Source organism: Canis lupus, chromosome 36 (genome assembly GCF_003254725.2).
Source record: "Canis lupus dingo isolate Sandy chromosome 36, ASM325472v2, whole genome shotgun sequence".
In the NCBI taxonomy this organism is placed as follows: domain Eukaryota; kingdom Metazoa; phylum Chordata; class Mammalia; order Carnivora; family Canidae; genus Canis; species Canis lupus.
Window position 1 is genome coordinate 30,416,229 of NC_064278.1, and position 19,245 is coordinate 30,435,473.

General features: G+C 41.5%; 1 protein-coding gene across 10 annotated transcripts in view; it reads left to right on the top strand.

The window, feature by feature from the left end:
- Positions 1 to 19,245, top strand: part of GULP1 (GULP PTB domain containing engulfment adaptor 1) — a 218,171-nt gene that overhangs the window by 171,174 nt on the left and 27,752 nt on the right. For 9 of the 10 annotated variants that reach the window (XM_049106204.1, XM_049106206.1, XM_049106203.1 and 6 more), the window contains 2 exons: positions 3,197 to 3,295; positions 7,567 to 7,704. In XM_049106204.1, coding sequence (XP_048962161.1) covers positions 3,197 to 3,295; positions 7,567 to 7,704 — 237 coding nt within the window. The remainder of the gene's footprint in view (positions 1 to 3,196; positions 3,296 to 7,566; positions 7,705 to 19,245) is intronic. The other variant, XM_049106207.1, reaches the window with a different exon arrangement.

The following is a 19,245-nucleotide window of genomic DNA, read 5'->3' on the forward strand; positions in this document are numbered from 1 at the left end:
AGAAGGCCCCGCAGCCCAGGAGGCCCTGGGACTTGTTGCTGCCCTTGTGCCTCTTGGTCGTTTCCCTCGACCTCAGGCGCCCGACGTAGCACCACACTGCTTTGGTCTTGGTAACCAGTTATTTAATCAATCAAGTGTTTGGCGCTTACTTTCATTATGTACCTACGCAGCTGATTCCCTATAGGGCCACTAGGGATGTGCTTAAGTAAATTAACGATTAATAAGAGCCACGGAGAAGAAGAGTGGCTCCGAGTGCTTGGCTCACGGTGGTAAATCCGTTGGTTCTCTTTCCTAGTCACGTATATTCCCTCGGCAGTATAGTTTGATTTCATTTTTTTTCTTTTTAAAGTCCTCCGAGAAAGAAATAGAAATTGCGTGATTATGCCATTGAAACCCAGGAGCGCTCCCTGTAAGAAATTTGCTGAAATTCGCTCTTCTACTCACTGGTGACATATACTTAACTATGAATTTCAAGTAATACTTCATTCTCCCCCCAACACACACCTTTTTATGGTGCTCAAGGCTTGTTTCTGTCTATTTGTTTGTTGTATCCAGATATCTTTCAGGATGCTGAGGCTTTGCCCCCACTCCCCTTTGAGTATTTTTTATTGGATTATTATATATAAATGTTGATGGTCGATCGCTAGCTATCTAGATGACCAAGAAATGAATCCACTGAAGCAAAAATGGAAAGCAATTCGTAAAAAGGCCCTTCAAGCCTTAACAACTCAAGGAGTAAATAGGGAGACGAGAGATCACGATGGTGGAAGTAAGAACGAGGAGCAGTCTTCAGCACGTAATTAGAAGTATTTTGGAACTCGGTTAAGAGGCTTATCAGGCTTTGAGTTAGAGGGGCCTCCAAACTATGACACAGTAATCTTAGATTTCAGGGGGGGGGGGGAATGGACAGGAACGAGGATATTATATTCTGTTTAAAATACAGATTGAGCAAATACAACCTCAAGCATAATTGTTTGAAACATCTGTGCCACAGTCAAAGCCAATACCCCTTATTAGCCTTGACACACATGAAAGTAGAACTGGGAAGTTTTTTTTTTTTTTTTTTTTAATGTAGAAAATATGTTGTGCAAAAGAAGTCATTTAGTGGGTTGCTGCAAAACTAGATTCTCGGCCTGACTGCGACAAGCCCCATTTTATGACCGACGTATTGCAGTGGATGACCTATAAATCCTTTTTTGAGCACAATTTCTTCATCTCAATTGGAAGCAAGAAAAAAAAGGTCTCGGAAGGCTTAGACTGGATATTTTGTTCCCTTTTCTTTATCTCATTCTATTGTTTTCTTTTCCTTCCTTCCTCTTCTTTTTTTTTTTTTTTTTTCTCCACCCGGACCCCCCTCTTTTTTCCTGTCTTCATTTCTTCCATTATTTTTTCTTTTCCTTTTCCTGGCAGAAAAGGAGTCACTCGATAAGATTTAACACGGTGGTTGTTCTGTGATCGACTTTGGGGAGCTAACAGAGATCCCAGGAATGGTCGTGCCCAGATGTGGAAAAGGCCACAAGAGCCCCTGCTTCTGGAAAAGGGTGGCACCCGGGGCCCGGCCCGGCCCAGCCCGTGCTGCAGCCAGGATGGGAGTGGCTTCGTTCAGAGGCGCTCCCATAGATAGAAACAGCTGATTTATTTTGCAAGCCTTCGTATGTGAAAACCCCCAAATGGTTTTCATTATGCCAATACAGGAAGGAGATTATGAAGGGAAAATAAACAAAGTGAATCTTTTCTTTGGGAGAGAGCTGGAGTAATTTTTGAAGATCTGAAACAAACTGTGTTTCTTAAAGACACACGAGAATTCTCGGGCACAGATGTGTGGGATTCGAGCGCAGATACACAAGAGCCGCCTGCCGCCTGCCGTCAGAACAGCACAGGTCGCAGCTCAGAATCATCCCTCCCCAGCGACCCAAGACAGGTGCTGCCCTTCCCATGACGTCGAGGCGACACTCGGAGGCATCCGCGCGCGCACCCCGTAGCCCTGATGGCTGCAAAGCCGCGGGGAGGGAAGAGGCCGGGACCTCTGGGCGCGTCAGCACCGAGCTGCACCCTGTGTGCTCACGTCTGCCTGCGAGTACAAGGAGGTGAACAATGCAAAGAAATAGGACACACAGAAGACGCCTGGAACCCACTCTGCCTTGCATATGATCCATTTCAAGTCAAGTCGGGATGATCCATGTGCAGAAAACATGTTATAATAGTAAAGAATAACATTTTGAGGCTCTAGGAGTAAAAAAGTCTATTTTTTTCCATAGTTTTTCTCCCCTTCCTTCCATTTTTATAGAAAGAAAGGTGGCGGGGGCAGGTAGAAGGAAGTGAGGTGGGGACAGAGCAGCATCGCCGGTAGCGTCGCCCAAATCAGGATGCTCACCAGACAGGGAGTGATGTGTAGTGTAAGTGTGTCCCGTGCACGCATGCCCCAAGCAGCTCCATGCATCGCGCACGTGCATGTGTACACGTCGGGGGGGGGGTGTACCCGCACGGAAGAGGCGTCTTGAAGTTTAACTGGGCTCCTGCGAGGTCTTCCACCACGGGGTCCAGCAGTGATGGGAGAGGGAGAGAAAGTCCATTTACAAAGTGCGTGCGTGTCAGGATTTTCTTTTTGATTTTATGACAAAACCTAACGTGCATTTGCGTGCACTTTCCAGTTCAGTAAGAAGGTGCGACAAAGGCTGCTCGTAAAGTGTGGGGGAACTTCGGTTCTTGAGGTCCCTGTAGTCGTGGGCCTGGTTCCCAGCCTCTTAGCTCAGTCTTGGCCTCAGCTTTCGTGCGGCGGGAGGGTCCTGCCCTTCGTGGACTTGATGGGACAGGGCGCCGCGCCAGGGAGGAAGATCCAGGAGCGGCAACGACCGCCAACTCCGGCTCTCCGAAGGGATTCAAAGCAAAAGATCTGCAGAAAAATACATCGATCTTTACTTATCTTCTTTAACTAATTGGTATGAATCCCTTAAACATAATGAAAGGAGTATTAAATACCTTTTTAACCGTTACTGAATATCCGTCTCAACTTAGCGGCAGTAATGGAGCATTAGTGTGATCACTCCATATGTTGAAGCTATGTGAGGTTTATAAAACACTTTAAAGTGGGTAATAATCTACTTAATGAAAGCCCAGCACATATATTACATGTACGTTTGTGTTCGTTTTCCGTAGAAGCGGAATTACAGTTTTCTGAATAATTCTTCACTTGTAGTTCGCAAGACATATCAAGAAATCTGAAGGCCAGAAAATCCCTAAAGTTGAGCTGCAAATATCGATATATGGAGTAAAAATTCTAGAACCGAAGACAAAGGTAAGGCTTCCTTTGGAACGTCACGGGCACTGTGACCTTTCGTTAACTGAGGGCGTGTTCCTATTTCAGTGTGTGTCTGAGATGCGGTAACTACTGGAACTGGCTAGTTCTCGGTTAATGGCAATTAATTTAAAATTCTGTAGGATCTTTAGGAGGAAAACCGACTTTTGGGAGAGCTTCCAACGTGGCCTGTTCTCCAGTGTGTGCTCGGGATGGAAGTCCTCGGCCTTTGGCCTTGCGTTGAGGACCTTTTCCGTGTGTGCAATGCAAGAGATGCGTGAAGTGCAATCCCCGAGCGTGACGGGGGCGGCCAAAGCCCTGTTATGAAGGTGCCCGACTGCCCCTGCTGCCTGCGGACGTGATCAGCGTGTGCTCCTTCCCCGGGGCTGCCCTGATACAACGCCCCCGACGTGGTGGCTCAAGGCACAGGAGGTCTGTCCTCAGGGTCCTGGAGGCTGGAAATGGCAGACCGTGCTGACCGTGGGGTTGGTCCCCTCCGAGCCCCTCTCCTCGGCCTGCAGACGGCCGCCCTCTTGCCACCTCTGTGCACACGGACACCCCGGGGGCTCTGCGTGTGCCCGGGTTCCTTCCCGTAAGGGGACCCCAGGCAGACTGGGCAAGGGGCCATCCCAGCGGGCTTGCTCTGTGGGACCACCACGGCCAAGCCTTGTGTGCAAGTGCAGCACATCCGGGGGTACGGGGTGGCCGGGCTTCCGCATCCGCGTTCTGGGGCTGCATAAAACAGTGAGCACCTCAAGTCCTTGTACTTAAGAGTCCTTTCTCCTGCAAATCCAAAGAAAACAACTTAAATATAACTCATTGGGGTTTCACATTCATTACGATGGCTTCTTAGGGACCTGTTTTTACCCAGAGTTCCTGTGTCGGAACCCTAAGCCCCAGAGAGACTGAACTTGGAGATAGAGCTTTTAAGGTAACTGGTTGCATGAGGCCTTGACGAGGCCTTCATCTACCAGAACTGGTGTCCCGGTAAAACAAGAGGCGTCAGGGATGTGCAGGCGCAGAGGGGGGCACCGTGAGGCCAGCAGGGAGAGGCAGCCACCTGCAGCCCACGCGGAGACGGGACGAAGGCCCCTGGAGAGGACGTCTCTGGTGTTTGCAGTTGATGGTTTAACAGCGCCAGAGCCTTAGAAGAGCACAAAATAGACAGAAATTCTGCATGATGGCCCGTGTGTGTGTGTGTGCGTGTGCATGTGCAGGAGGGACGGAAACGGACCATGGGAATGCTAACACGCGGCCCAGTGTTACCGGTGCGTGCTCTGAAGGCCCTTGACCAGCCCTCTACGATGGGGAGTTGCCCCTTGGCGGCTGCCAGTCATGTCACTCTGTTCTCTAAACCCTGCCTGTCAGAGGTACCTTCCTTCCCGACCTAAATCCCATTTACAAGACCTTAGTGAGGGGACAAGTGAGACCCACCTCAGTCTGATCAGCCGGTTGACTTTGGGCATTATAGTTCTCCTTTTACGCAAATCAGTAGCACGGGAGCCTTTCTTCTCTGTCCCACGTTCTCAATTTCCTATACTTAACAGCGGATTTTCAAGAAGCCCAATTGAATTTTTCCCTTAAAACCATAAGTTTTGGGCAGCCCGGGTGGCTCAGCAGTTTGGTGCTGCCTTCGGCCCAGGGCCTAATCCTGGAGCCCCTGGATTGAGTCCCGCATCGGGCTCCCTGCATGGAGCCTGCTTCTCCCTCTGCCTGTGTCTCTGCCTCTCTCTCTCTCTCTCTGTCTCTCATGAATAAATAAATAAAATCTTAAAAAAAAAATAAGTTTTCCCAACTTTTAATAGGAAAAAAAAATCTCTTTTTTCATCCCTACCAAGTCAACGAGCAATCTTGGAGCTTTAAAATCTTTGAAATGTATAAATAAATTCAGTTATATTACATTTAAATAGAGAGCGACTGACTCTTGACCCACATATTGAGTATGAAACGGAGAGTCTGAACTCTTTACCCATATATAGAATGTACCATTTTTTGAATCCACTAAAAAAATGAAATAACCTAATAAACGTTTCACGAGCTCTGCGTAGCACCAGTGCCCCTAAGAGAGTCCTGGGAGTGCTGGTTGCTGGAGTCCCCTCAGGACTTTCAGATTCAGAATCTGCAGCACAAGACTAAGCATTTATATTATAAAAAATACACCCCAAAGCACCTCCGCACGTGACTCCAATGCACCCTGTTGGCAGATACGTGTGTAAGAACCACTGCTTGAGGAGACCTAAGTGAGGCCGGACAAAATCTGTCACTCATTATATTTTGGTTTATTTCTTTTATTTAGTCGTAATTTAAAAAATTGTATACTCCTAAAATAAATTCACTTATACTAAAATGTACGTGTATGAGACAGGACTTAAATATTCATTATGAATCCAACATGGACTTCATAGAAGATGGACTATTTTCTATGCCATTTAGATGGATGAAAACAGAAGAGAGAAGCAATCTCAGCTCCAATGTCTTTCTTTCTGTGCCTTTTCTCCTTTCTGTTTTTCTCACTTGTCCTTAAAATGAAGACTATGCAGTGCTGGAGAGAGGTGGTATAGATCATTTAGGGACTTACTAATTTTTTGTTCCAACTCCAATAAAATATTGTCAGTTGAGGCAGAATTGTGCTCTCACTGTGCTGAATTCTGTTTCCACGTCTGTCCTGTCTTGCCAAAAATCAGTGCTACGTTTAAAATTCATAAAGATCTATCACAACAATAGAAATTTCATGAAAATAATAAGATTATAAGTTTTGTAGGTTTTAGCATCCTAGTCTTGTTTTGTAGGGAGATACCCCTGCTAATCTAGACAAAAATAAAGAAGCTTCCCCACTGCCATTTCCAGAGGCTGTGACCCGGGCGGTTGGTGAGTGAACGAGGGAGGGCCTGCGTTCCTTCTCCACCGGCCTGTGGAAATGATGTGTTTTCATGTTCCCTGTAGTCTTTCCTACAAATGGGGAAAAAAATGAATCATTTTTCTATGTTATAGAGTAATGATATTTTCTCCCTGTATCATGAACATGATTGTGCCATTAATGAACCTGCCATTAGAGTTTAGGAGCTACCGTGTGGCTGAAGGGTATTGTTTGACTGTATGGACATTAAAACCAAAAATATGTCAGCAAGGAAGAGACTGGTCAGTGGACGAAGTATAGGAGGTGGAGATGGTGCATCTTAGCACTAAGCAAGGAGGGGAGATGCCCCCCTCGGAGGCCTCAGCAGGTGGAGCCGCTCTGTGGCATCGTTCCTTCCTGCTGAAACAGACGCATCCAGGTATCTGGTAACGGCACGGACGCTGCAGTCATGGAGTATACGTCCTTGTTCTAACGTCCGTGCTTGCTGTTGACGATGCACCATTTGGTTTGTGTGCAGGGAAAGGAGACCGGGCTATAAACAGATTCTCTTAACGTGCATCAGTGTAACTTACGTGTTTTCAGTCTGATGAGCAATAATGCGCATCAGAGCGATAGACCACATCTCATCAAGGTGACGCCTCAAAACCCTGAACCTGGAAAGATGTAGTGAGAGTTGGTATAACTACAGAGTGTATATGCTGTGATCTGCACATCGACATGCGATATATATGCATATGTGTATATGTCCATATATGAAAAATATAGAGCTGTAACAGTGTAAATACATATATACATACATATATATACATATAGTTCAGTAGTTATCTTTCTGATGAGTTGGGTTGATTCAGTCATTTAGATGCTCGAAATGCACACCTTCCTCATGAAGACTCGTAAAATACAATTGAATATGAAACCTCAGGCTGAAATGGAAGCATGTCTCATAGGAAATCTTGTGCAGATGAAGTTATTCTCTAAAACTGTGATGCTAGTGAGCAGCAGTAAGAGAAAATGAAAATGTTCTGGTTAAAAACGGTTCTGCTAGTTCTATAACCTTCTGGGAGTATCTTCATTCTTGGGGCCTCGTTGTTCTTCTCAGTAAAATTTCAAGGTTTAAAGTTATTGTCTCTTAAAACCCCTTGTAACTCAGAAGGTCCAGGCACCTCTGATCCTCTTGTGCTTTGTTGTGTTTTCCTAAGTCCTGTTGAGATGACTACCTTAGTTTTAATCTGAGTCAGGAGGTCCATCTCCATTACGTACTTGTTTAAGTTTGGGTGCATGTAATTATAAACTCAAGTTTGACAGATGATCGTGTCACCTTTAAAGTCATAAGTTGCATGTTACTGACACAGGCTGGTATGTCAGAAAATGGACAAAAATCACTTCAACTATTTATTTCCATTTGTGTTCGCAGGAAGTCCAACACAATTGCCAGCTTCATAGAATATCATTTTGTGCGGATGATAAAACTGACAAGAGGATATTCACTTTCATATGCAAAGATTCTGAGTCAAATAAACATTTGTGCTATGTATTTGACAGCGAGAAGTGTGTAAGTATGCCAGATGTTTTAGGGTGGTTTGTTCTGTTTTACAAGCCAGGAGTTTTCTTGTTTCCGGCATTAGCAAAGTATTTGGAAACGAATAAGGTCTGCAAATACTTAAGTACACTAATAGATTCATCCTGTCATGAGATATGCTTCAGGACTTCATCCCTAACTGAATTCTTATGTTCGAGGGCACATCCTTGCATGCAAATTTCTTTCCTTAGAACGTCATGCCTGCTTATGTTATGCATTTATTTATTTTATAATCATCTATTTGCAATTTTAATCTCAAATATGACTTAGCCATTGGCACATAATGCAAAGAGTAATGGTGAGCAGAGTATTTCTTTTTTTCTAGAATGCAATGGATATGATAAAAAGACATATTTTAAACTCCAGGGAATAAAATCTGTATGGCTCCTTTAAAAAATCTCCAATATTTTGAAAAGCTCATTCTTGATTCTCATTATTCAGAAAACTTAATATAATGAAAGGTAATAGAATCCTACAGGCAGGAGCATGTGCCTGCATGCATGCGTGTTAGCTTGCAGAGGCAATCTAAAGTTCTTAGCAAGTAAGATCAATCCAGGAATTCTAAAGTTAAGACCAGTGATATCTCTTCTAACCAACTGGAATCTTCAGAAAAACCTACATCTTGATTATAAACATAAGCTAATGCTCATCATAATCTAGTCTGACATCCTCTTATAAAACATAAGATATGAATTCCAAGCACACATTGCAGCCATTAATGCCTTTAATGAAGGAAGAACATCTAACCTCAACAAAATTATTGGCTTAGACAAGAAAAAGAACTTAATTCATTTATTTGCTTGTTTTCCTGTGTTAAAAACAGCAAAGGATTAATATTATTATCACTCTTATGTAATTTATTTCTCTGGTTCTCTGGTTCCAGTATGTGAGATGCTTTTCTTTTTAAATAAAGATTTATTTATTTATTATATATATATAGAGAGAGAGTATGTGTGTAGGAGTAGGGAGAGGGTCAGAGAGAGAGGGAGAGAAGCAGACTCCACACTGAGCATGCCGTATGATGCAGGACTTGATCTCATGACCCCGAGCTCATGACCTGAGCCAAAACCAACAGTTGGACAGTTAGCTGACTGAGGCACCAAGGTGGCGCCCCAGTATGTGAGCTTCTTGAAAGCAAATACCTTTTTTATTTGTCCATGTAACTCCTGTAATTAGGTAGACAATAGATGCTCAATGAATTTTTTCTTATAGAAAAAATAATCATATAGAAAAATTTACAAAAAGGAGAGTAACTTATTATATGCATCTTTTGAACTATAATGCTCTAAAAATGCAAACTAACATGCTAAGCTTCTTGGCATCATAGTACTTTTTCGAGGATTTGATGAATGTTATGGAACATCTCATCAGAAAAATATGCTCACCCAGATGACAATATTATATGTACAATTAGGCATTCTATTTATTTATTTTTAGAAGATTTTATTGATTTATTTGAGAGAGAAAGAATGAGTGAGCAAGCAAGAGAGAGAGCAGGAGTTGGGGTAAGGCAAAAGGAGATGGAGAAGCTGACTCCACACGGAGCAGAAAGCTTGGATGTGGGGCTCAATCAGATGCTTAACTGACTGAGTCACCCAGGTGCCCCATAAGGCACTTTGTATAAATTTCTTGAAACTTATCCTCTTGAGTGAATGCATTATATTTAATATTCCAAGTGTGTCTTGTCCATAATCATTTGCAGATGTTTTTCTCTCTGATTGAGAGATGAAAGCTGATATTTGTTGAAAATATTCTATCTGTAAGATATAACCCTTTGCCACTTGCGCCAGTCAGTAAGCTCAGTTGTCCTTTCTTGGCTTACACATAGACATAGATGGCCTTGGGGTCCTTTGAAATACTCATAATTAGAATTCATTATAAATATTAGTCTTCTTATAGTTTTATGTCACGTGTTTTTATTTGATCCCCATCCAAATTTATTGGATTACTTAAAACATAAGCTTGCCAGAGTCCCTGCATAGTTAATATTATTTCAAAAGTATAAACTCTAATTCACCCTACATAATTATTTCTAATTGATTTCAAGAGTTTAAATTCCTTGACCCATTATTCTCTTTGGATATAGCATATTAGCTTTTCTTCTTGAGTGTTGAAAATGATTTTTTGAAGCCTAAAGCAGTGGTTCACAACTATTAGGGTGTAAAATACCCTAGGTTCTTTGGTTTTCACTTCAAAAAATAAATTCATAATGGTTGGGGCTTGAGCTCAGGAAGTCTATTTCTAACAAATTCACCAAGTGATTCTGCTGCAGGTAGAGGGAAGTCTGGGCTTTGAAAAGAGGTCCAAGTTACTTCTTCAGCTATAAGTGTGCATGACTCTCATGAGCTCAAAGAGGCTATATTTCCTTAAAATTTCATTATATCATTTTCACCTCAAGGTGTTATTTGCTCTAATTATAATAAGGACTATATTAATAAAATTGATTGGGTATGTATGTAGAACTTTTGACATGCTATCCTATTTAATTTTCATTTTAAATAGCTAGTCATGGAGGATTAAAACAGGAAAATAAATTATGGCCCAATTGGCAAACTCTTTCTTCTTTACAAAGCCAAGGCCAGAAAAGTTGAGTGGCTTTACCAATTTACAAAGCTAGGTAGTAATAGAATCGGGATTAAAATTAAGACCTTAGATTACCATTGTAGCATTTGTTCTATCCTGCTGTATTACTTCCATAACTGTGATCTGTTTCAGAGGTCCACTTTTACTGGGGTCTTTGTCTCCTCTATTCATTGTATCTTTTTTAGTACTTCTGTGAAATTGCTGACACATAGATAGAATTGGAATTCACTACTTTATAAGCAGTTTCCTGTTGTATTAATGAGTCTCCCTCCCTCCATGGTGACAATGAAGATCACCTGGGGAGCTAGAGTACCCATCACCTGAGCAGTAATGAAGAGCAGCCAAATGAGGAAGTTGAACCTCTACCCCACCAGGTAGTAATGAGGTAGTGCTCTCCATTCCCATTTCCCTACTGGAATGGTGTCTGAGTAAGCCACTCAAACACAGAGTTTAAATACTTTCTAGAGTCTTATAATATCTAAGATATCCAAGATTCAGTTGAAAATCACTCATATCAAGAAACAGGAAGATGTTAAACTCAATGAAAAAAGAAAAAACTAGATTCCGACACTGAGATGAGAGAGATACTAGAATTACCAAAGATTTTTAAACAACCACCATAAAAATGGTAAACAATTACTAGCACTCTTGAGACAAAAAGTATGAAATTTTATAAAAGAACTAGAAAACCTAAACAAAGAAACAGAAGATATAAGAAGACCCCACTGGGAATATTAGAACTGAAAAATGACAATAACCAACTGAAAAACTCAGTACCTGGGCTCAGTGGCAGAATGGAGAAGACTGAGGAAAGAATCAGCGACCTAGAAAAAGGAGAGACTATAAAATGCCGATTTAAACAACAGAGACATAATAGGCATATGCATGCACAGACATGTAAACACATGCACAACACAGACCACAGAGACACAGACACACATACAAAATAATATAAAAACAAAACAGGACTTCAGGGGTCCCTGAATCTAGAACAAAATATTTAACATTCATGTGTCATCAGAGCCCTGGAAAGATAGAAAAAAAAATAAGGAAAAGAAGACAGCCTTGAAGATACACTTGAAGAAATAGTAGTTGCAAACTTCCCAATTTTGACAAACCTATAGATTGAAGAAATTGAGTAAACTCTGAATAGGATAAACCCAAATAGTTCCACACCAAAATACATCATAAGTTAAACTTCTGAAAACTAAATACAAAGACAAATCTTGAGGATAGCAAGACATAAACAAGTCCTGTAGCAGAAAATCAATTTGAAAGACAGTGTCTCATTAGAAACCATGAAGGCAAGAAAGAGATAGCACAATGTGTTTTGAGTGTCGGGGGTAAAAAAAAAAAGAACTGTCCAGAATTCTATATCCAGAAAAAATATATACTTCAGTATTTAAGGAGAAATTGAAAAATTATCAGATGAGGGAACACTGAGATAATTTGATTCTATCAGACCTACCCTAAATGAATGGCTAAAGGAAGTTCTTTGAACAGAAAGGAGACTATAAAAGAAGGAACCTTGGAACCATGAGGAAGGAAAAAGAACAGGATGAGCAAACATGGGTAAATCTTTGCTTTTGTAAATTATCATTGAAAGTAGAAAATACCAACATATTTTTCACAGAGCTAGAATTTTCCAACAGTCCTAAAATTTATATGGAACCACAAAAGTCCCCGAATAGCCAAAGCAGTCTTGAAAAAGAAAAGCAAAGCTGAAGGCATCACAATTCTGGACTTTTCAAGTTATATTACAGAGCTGTAGTGATCATAATAGTATGGAGCTGACACAACAATAGACCATAGATCAATGGAACAGAAGAGAAAACCTAGAAATGAGCTGACAATTATATGGTCAGTTCATCTTTGACAAAGCAGGAAAGATATCCAATGGGAAAGAGACTCTTCAACAAATGGTGTTGGGAAAGCTGGATGGCAAAATATAGAGTGAAACTGGACCGCTTTCTCACACCATACACAAAAATCAATTCAAAATGGATTAAAGACCTAAATGTGGGTAAAAAAAAAAAAAAAAAAAAAAAAACATCAAAATCGTAGAGGAGAACACAGGCATAACCTCTTTGACCGTGGCCATAGCAACTTCTTACTAGCTACGTCTCCGGAAGCAAGGGAAATGAGCAAACTATTGGGACTACATTAAAACAAAAAAGATCTGCACAGCAAAGGAAACAGTCAACAACTCTAAAAGGCAACCTACAGAATGGGAGAAGACATGTGCAAATGATATATCTAATAAAGGGTTAGGATCCAAAATGTATAAAGAATTTATAAAACTAAACACCCCAAAAATGAATAATCCAATTAAAACATGGGCAGAAAACACGAGTAGACATTTTTTCCAAAGAAGACATCAAGGCAGCCAATAGACACATGAAGAGATGCTCAACATCTTTTCATCTGGGATGAATGAAGGAAATACAGATCAAAACCATAATGAGATATCACGTCACACCTGTCAGAATGGTTAAAATCAACAAAACAGGAAACAATAGGTGCTGGTGAGATTGTAAAGCAAGGGGAACCCTCTTGCACTGTCGGTGGGAATGCAAACTGGTGCAGACACTGTGGAAAACAACGTGGAGTTTCCTAAAAAATTGAAAATAGAGCTACCCTATGATCCAACAATTGCACTACCAGGTATTTACCCAAAGAATACAAAACTACTAATTCAAAGGGGTGCATGTGCCCTAATGTTTATAGCAGCATTACTACCTACAGTAGCCAAATTATGGGAACAGCCCAAGTGCCCACTGACTGATGATAAGGAGGAAGTGCTGTATGTTATATGAATATATATGAATATTACTTAGCCTCAAAAAGAGTGAAATCTTGCCATTTGCAATGACATGGATGGAGCTACAGAGTATTATGCCAAGTGAAATAAGTCAGTCAGAGAAAGAAAGAAAAATACCATATGATTTCACTCATATGTGGAATTTAAGAAACTAAATGAGCTAAGGTAAAAAAAAAGAGAGAGAGAGAGAGAGAGAGAGAGAGAATAGCAAGCCAAAAACCAGACTCTTAACAATAGAGAACAAACTGATAGAACTAAAACAGTGCAGAGAGAGAAATTTATCACCACTAAATTCACACATTAGAGCAACGGGAAGTCCCCGATCCATGATCTAAGCTCCTAAGTCAAGTACCTAGAAAACATAAATAATCCAATATTAAATATATAATGTGAATAGCACTGTAAGTAGAAAAGGAAATTGAATTTATAATTTAAAACTTACTAAAAGAGAACTCTTAATGCATAGATGGTTTCATCTGTAAAATGCTTAAGAAGAATTAACATTATCCTGCACAGCCTATTCCAAAAGACAGAAGTGAGAGCACCCCTCAATTCATTTTATGAAACCAGAGTTTCCTTAATTCCAAACCAGACAAAGTCAGTGAAAAACAAAGTACAGACCAAATTACATCCCCCAGGAATATAGATGCAAACATTTCTTTTTTTTTTTTTTTTTTTTTTTTTTTTTTTTTTTTTTTATGATAGGCACACAGTGAGAGAGAGAGAGAGGCAGAGACACAGGCAGAGGGAGAAGCAGGCTCCATGCACCGGGAGCCTGACGTGGGATTCGATCCTGGGTCTCCAGGATCGCGCCCTGGGCCAAAGGCAGGCGCCAAACCGCTGTGCCACCCAGGGATCCCTAGATGCAAAGATTTCTAACAAATTATTAGCAAATATAATTCTGCATTATCTGCAGAGGAATCATACGCCAAGACCAAGTAGAATTTGCTCCAAGGATACGAATCTTGTTCAACATTCAAAAATCCAGCCCTGTCATCAACCATATTAACAGGCTATAGAAGAAAAAAAGACATATGACCGTATCAGTCAATGCTTAAAAATTATTTGAAAAAAATCGACACCCACTCAGGGCTAGAAAATCCCAGAAAAATAGGAATATAAAGAAACTTGTTCAATTAGATAAAGAACATTTAAAACCACAGATACAAAAAAATAAAAAAAATAAAAATAAATAAAACCACAGATACGGGGCACCTGGATGACTCAGTCGGTTCAGCATCTGCCTTCGGGTCAGACCATGACTTGTACCAAGGGTTTCTATTCTAATCGCTCTTATTAAACACAGTCCTGGAAGTTCTAGACGTTGCAATGAGGTAAAATAAGAGAATGAAAAGCATGCAGATTGTAAAAGAAGAAATATTATTTGCAGATATCATGATTGTCTATGCAGAAAACTCAAAGGATTCCGCAAAAAATCTAGTAAAAGAGCCCAGCAAGCTGGCAAGACACGATAAACCTGCAAATATCAATTGTATTGCTACATACTGGCAATGAACACACGGGCAAAAAATCCACAATTACTTAAAAAACCAAAATACATAGGTGTAAGTGTAACCTAAGATGTAAAACGTGTACAGGACTTGTAAGCTGAGAATTACAAATTGCTGATGAAGGAAGGAAAAACAGATGTAGATAAAGGGAGGGAGATGCCGTGTTCCTGGATCGGAAGATTCAGTGTAGTATAGATGTCGATTCCCTCCCACATTAATTAATTAATTAATTAATTCCCACATTACTGTGCTGGTTTAGCACAATTCCTGTCAAAACCATAGCAAGAGGTCTTGTTTTTGCAGATAACAGACAAGAAGATTCTAAAATTCATATGAAAAGACGCAGGAACTGGAATCGTTACAACAGTTTTGAAAAAGACCAATAAAGTAAAAGAGACTGGTTTCTCCTATTTCAAGTTGAGACTGTCCTTTTGGTGACGGGATGGATAAACAGATTACTGTAACAGAGTGGAGGACAGAGAAGTCAATCCTAAATCTAGCCACTGCACAAAAGCAACACAGCACACGCCAAATGCAAAAGATGCCCTTTCCGATAGACGGTGCTTGTAAAATTGGACCTTCAGCACGAATAAAATGCGCGTCGACTTACGTCTCACACCTTACACAAAAATTATGTGAAAATGCATCGTGGACTTAAATGGGAAATGCCCGAGTATGAAACGTTTAGAGAAAGAGGACGAACATCCAGGGCGGAGGGATGGGTGGCCTTCTACGCTCGACCCCAAGGTAGGACCCGCACCTAGGAAGAGGAGCGAACTGAGCTTCATCAAAAATGAACTTTTTTTTCTGTGAAAGGCCCTTATGGAGGAGACGAGAAGACTACCCAGAATGGAGAGAAGGTCTTTGCAAATTTATTTCAGGCAAAAAAAAACCCCTTCAAGACTCAATAGCCTACTTGATGGGATGAGCACTGGGTGTTATTCTATATGTTGGCAAATTGAACACCAATAAAATATAAATTTATAAAAAAAAAAAAAAGAGAAAGACCAAAAAAAAAAAAAGACTCAATAGCCTAGAAATCATTCATCAAATTGGAAAGTTGGGCAAAAGATAGGAAGGCTCGCCTTCCTGGGGGGCCTGGGGGCGGGGGTCCGTGCGGGTAGCCGGGCTATGAGGGGCCCGGAGGCCGGGCCCAGCACTGGGCCATTGCGTGAAACACCAACAGGCAGCTGTGGTGTGACCCGTTGGGGCGTCTCTCCGGGGGCGATGGAAGCTCGTGTCCACGCAGAACCCCACACGGGGGTGTTCGTGGCAGCTGTTTCACAGCAGCCCCACCTACACCCCGTCGGCTGCGGGCCCTGGCCCGACCGTGGGGCAGCGGGCGGCGGGAGGAAGCAGTGGTGCCTGCAACGACCCGGTGGCCGGCCTGCTGACCGTGGAGCGAAGAGAGTCCGTGTCAGAGGCCCACGTGCGGCGTGACTCCCCTCCGTGGCCTTGGGGTGACAGCGGGAAAGCCACGAGGGCAGACCGGGTTCCTCAGGGGAGGCCGTGGAGCAGCAGGGCGCCGCGGGCCTGTGGCCGGGGCCTACTGTGCCTGGACGGCGCCCACATCAGGGTTGGCCGGCGAGCGTGTGCCAGAGGCAGATGGTACGTTCGCACTGGGGAGAGCGGGGGACAGGGGCTCGCCACCCCTCGGCGTCCTGTCCTACAACCGCCTGTCAGTCTGGAGGGAAACCGCTGGGCCATAAGCCGTGGCCTCTTTGATCCGAGCCTGTCGTCTCCCTTCAAGGAAATCTGGGCAGAGTCAGTGGCTCCGTCGGCGTCAGGAAGGCTGGGCGGTGAGGGAATCGGGCTGCGGGCCGAGGCCCTGGGTTCCCACTCCCCGTCCTGCCAGCAGGGCCCCTTGCTGCGGCGGCCGTGACCCCCGGAGCCCCTGCGCCCAGCGCGGCCTTCGCCCTCTTTACTCCTGGCGTCTTGTGCCCTCAGGACTTCTGCGAGGCTCTCAGAGCTTGTTCGACGTTGAGGTGAAGGCCTATCCTCGAATGCGACAAAACCGCAGCTCACCTTACTAGGGTCACGTCGTGTCATTAAGACTGAACATCTGTACAACCGCCGTACTCATCCCGTGAAGTTTAAAAGTTTAAATTAGAACGTAGATAATCATTATGATGTGATGGGCCTCATTGATTCCATGTATGGCAAATACCAACTGCTTAGCCATCATATTTTTCACGGTTTTGTTTCCAGATATTAATATATTATACTTTATTCACTGGATATCACACTTGATAACTTTTTAAAAAGATTTATTTATTTATTTATTTATTTATTTATTATTTATTTATTTATATTTATGAGAAAAAGAGAGAGTGAGCACAAGTGGAGAGGGGCAGAGGGAGGGGAAGAGATTCTGAAGCCGATTCTGTGCTGAGTATGGAGCCTGATGCAGAGGTTGAGGTCATGACCCTGAGATCATGATCTGAGCCAAAACCAAGAGTCAAGCGTCAGCTGCTCACCTGACTGCACCCTCAGGTGCGCCTACACTTGATAAACTTTAACTAGTAGCCCCAATAGGCCTCCCCCCCCACCTGTATATTTTTAATTATGTGAGATGTACATAAGGCAAAGCTTAAAACCTCTCTCTTACTCGTTAACAAATTGTAAAAAAAAAAAAAAAAAGGTTCACGTGTCATCAAAATCATACATTTATCCGTAGAAGGAATTTTTGCATCCAGTCTTTTCACAAACTTTATTTTTTGTAAGGTATTTGTTATATATTCTTGCTATATTTCATGTTTGCCTTGTAATAATTTTTTGAATTAAATGTTTTAGAATTTTTTAAAAAATGTTCTTGCTCTTTACATTTCATTAAATGATCAAGGAGGGAAAATTAATATTCTTCGCTTAGTGATTCATGGACCTGGGCTAATGTAATTATTCAACAGGGAAATTCAAGTTAAAAGCACATTGAGATAGCACCACTTCACCCAGTAAGGTGACCAACTAGGAAGACTGTCGGCATATGATACTGGTCAGAACGAGGAGCAACTAGAGCTCTTTTTCTGCTGGTGGGAACGTCAAATGGTGCAGTCACTTTGCAAAAACAGTTTGGCAATTTCCTGTAATGTTAAAACAGAGCCGTTCCATGATTTAGCATTTCCATTTTAGATATTTATCCAGATTTTTGAAAACAGATGTCCACGAAAAGATTTTAGAAGAGTGTTTGTAGCAGTTTTATTTATAACTAAGAGTCAAACAATGCAAGTATTCCTTACAGGCCAAGTAGATAAATCAATATGGTATATTCATTGGACGGAGCACGAGTCATCAATAAAGCAAACGATACACACAATGTCTGAGAAACTCCGCAAGAAGCCAGACAGAAAAGAATGTGTATTATATGGCTCATTTTTATGGATACAAGGACAGCAAAAACTGATTTATGGCGAGGGAAGTCTAGCAATGGTTATGCATAAGAACCATCATTGACTAGAAGTGGGTAGGAGAGAGCTTTCTGGGGTGGTAGATAGAAATACTCCATACCTTTACCGATACAGTGGTTACATAGGTACGTACGTTTATCAAAAACACAACTGATTGTGCAGAGATGATCTCGATGTTTTATTATTTATAAAAAAAAAAAATCAGGGTTTGTAGAGTGAAATATTTGAGATTTGAATCCAGTTTCTCCACTCTCAAACTGAGATCTCACGGAACTGAGGTTGCGTATATATTGTGGGGATAATAATAATCCCCACTTCATAGATTCATTATGAGAATCAAGTGAGTTGATATATGCAAAATATTTTCTAGGGAGCTAAATGCCATTTTTTTTAAAAGATTTTATTCATTTTTTCATGATAGAGAGAGAGAAGGAGGCAGAGACACAGGCAGAGGGAGCCTGTCACGGGACTCGATCCCAGGTCTCCAGCATCACGCCCTGGGCCGAAGGTGGCGCTAAACCACTGGGCTGCCCGCTAAATGCCATTTTAATAAAAAAGATATCTTATTACAAAAGATATGGCTTATTATAAAAAGAGAATGTGATTTTTAAAAGTTATTGTGAACAAATAATGAAGTCAAATCTATTAATGATAAATCAGCCTTGCTACCACTGAAATGATTCTCTGTAATGTACACCTGGAGTAGTTGAGGGTGACATGTTACTATCTTAGTAAGAAGACATTGAACCCATAATTAAGAAGGCAGCAAAACAAACATAGTTTACACATATGTCTTATTATCATAAAACAAATACCAATACATTACCTAAAGTTTTGAAGTTAGAGATATTAAAAAAAAAAACTGATAGTCCATAACCTATTATAATCACATTTACCATGTTCTGATATTATATGTGATCCCAACATTCAATGCAACTAATTTTTTTATGTGTACACTTTTTCGTTAGTTTGAACCACTGAGCACACATAGTTTAGTATCTGGCATTTTCATCTCTTTAATATTCCTTAATGTAGCTTCTTTTTTTTCCCCCCTTCTACTTGTTTGCAAGACAGATAGTTCTCATGTATAATCTTAGGCATATATTTTGTATCGTTCAGTTAACTGGGTTAGACTATAATTTTTTTATGACTACAAGCCTTTCTTAAACAAGTAGTGAACTATATAAATGACAAT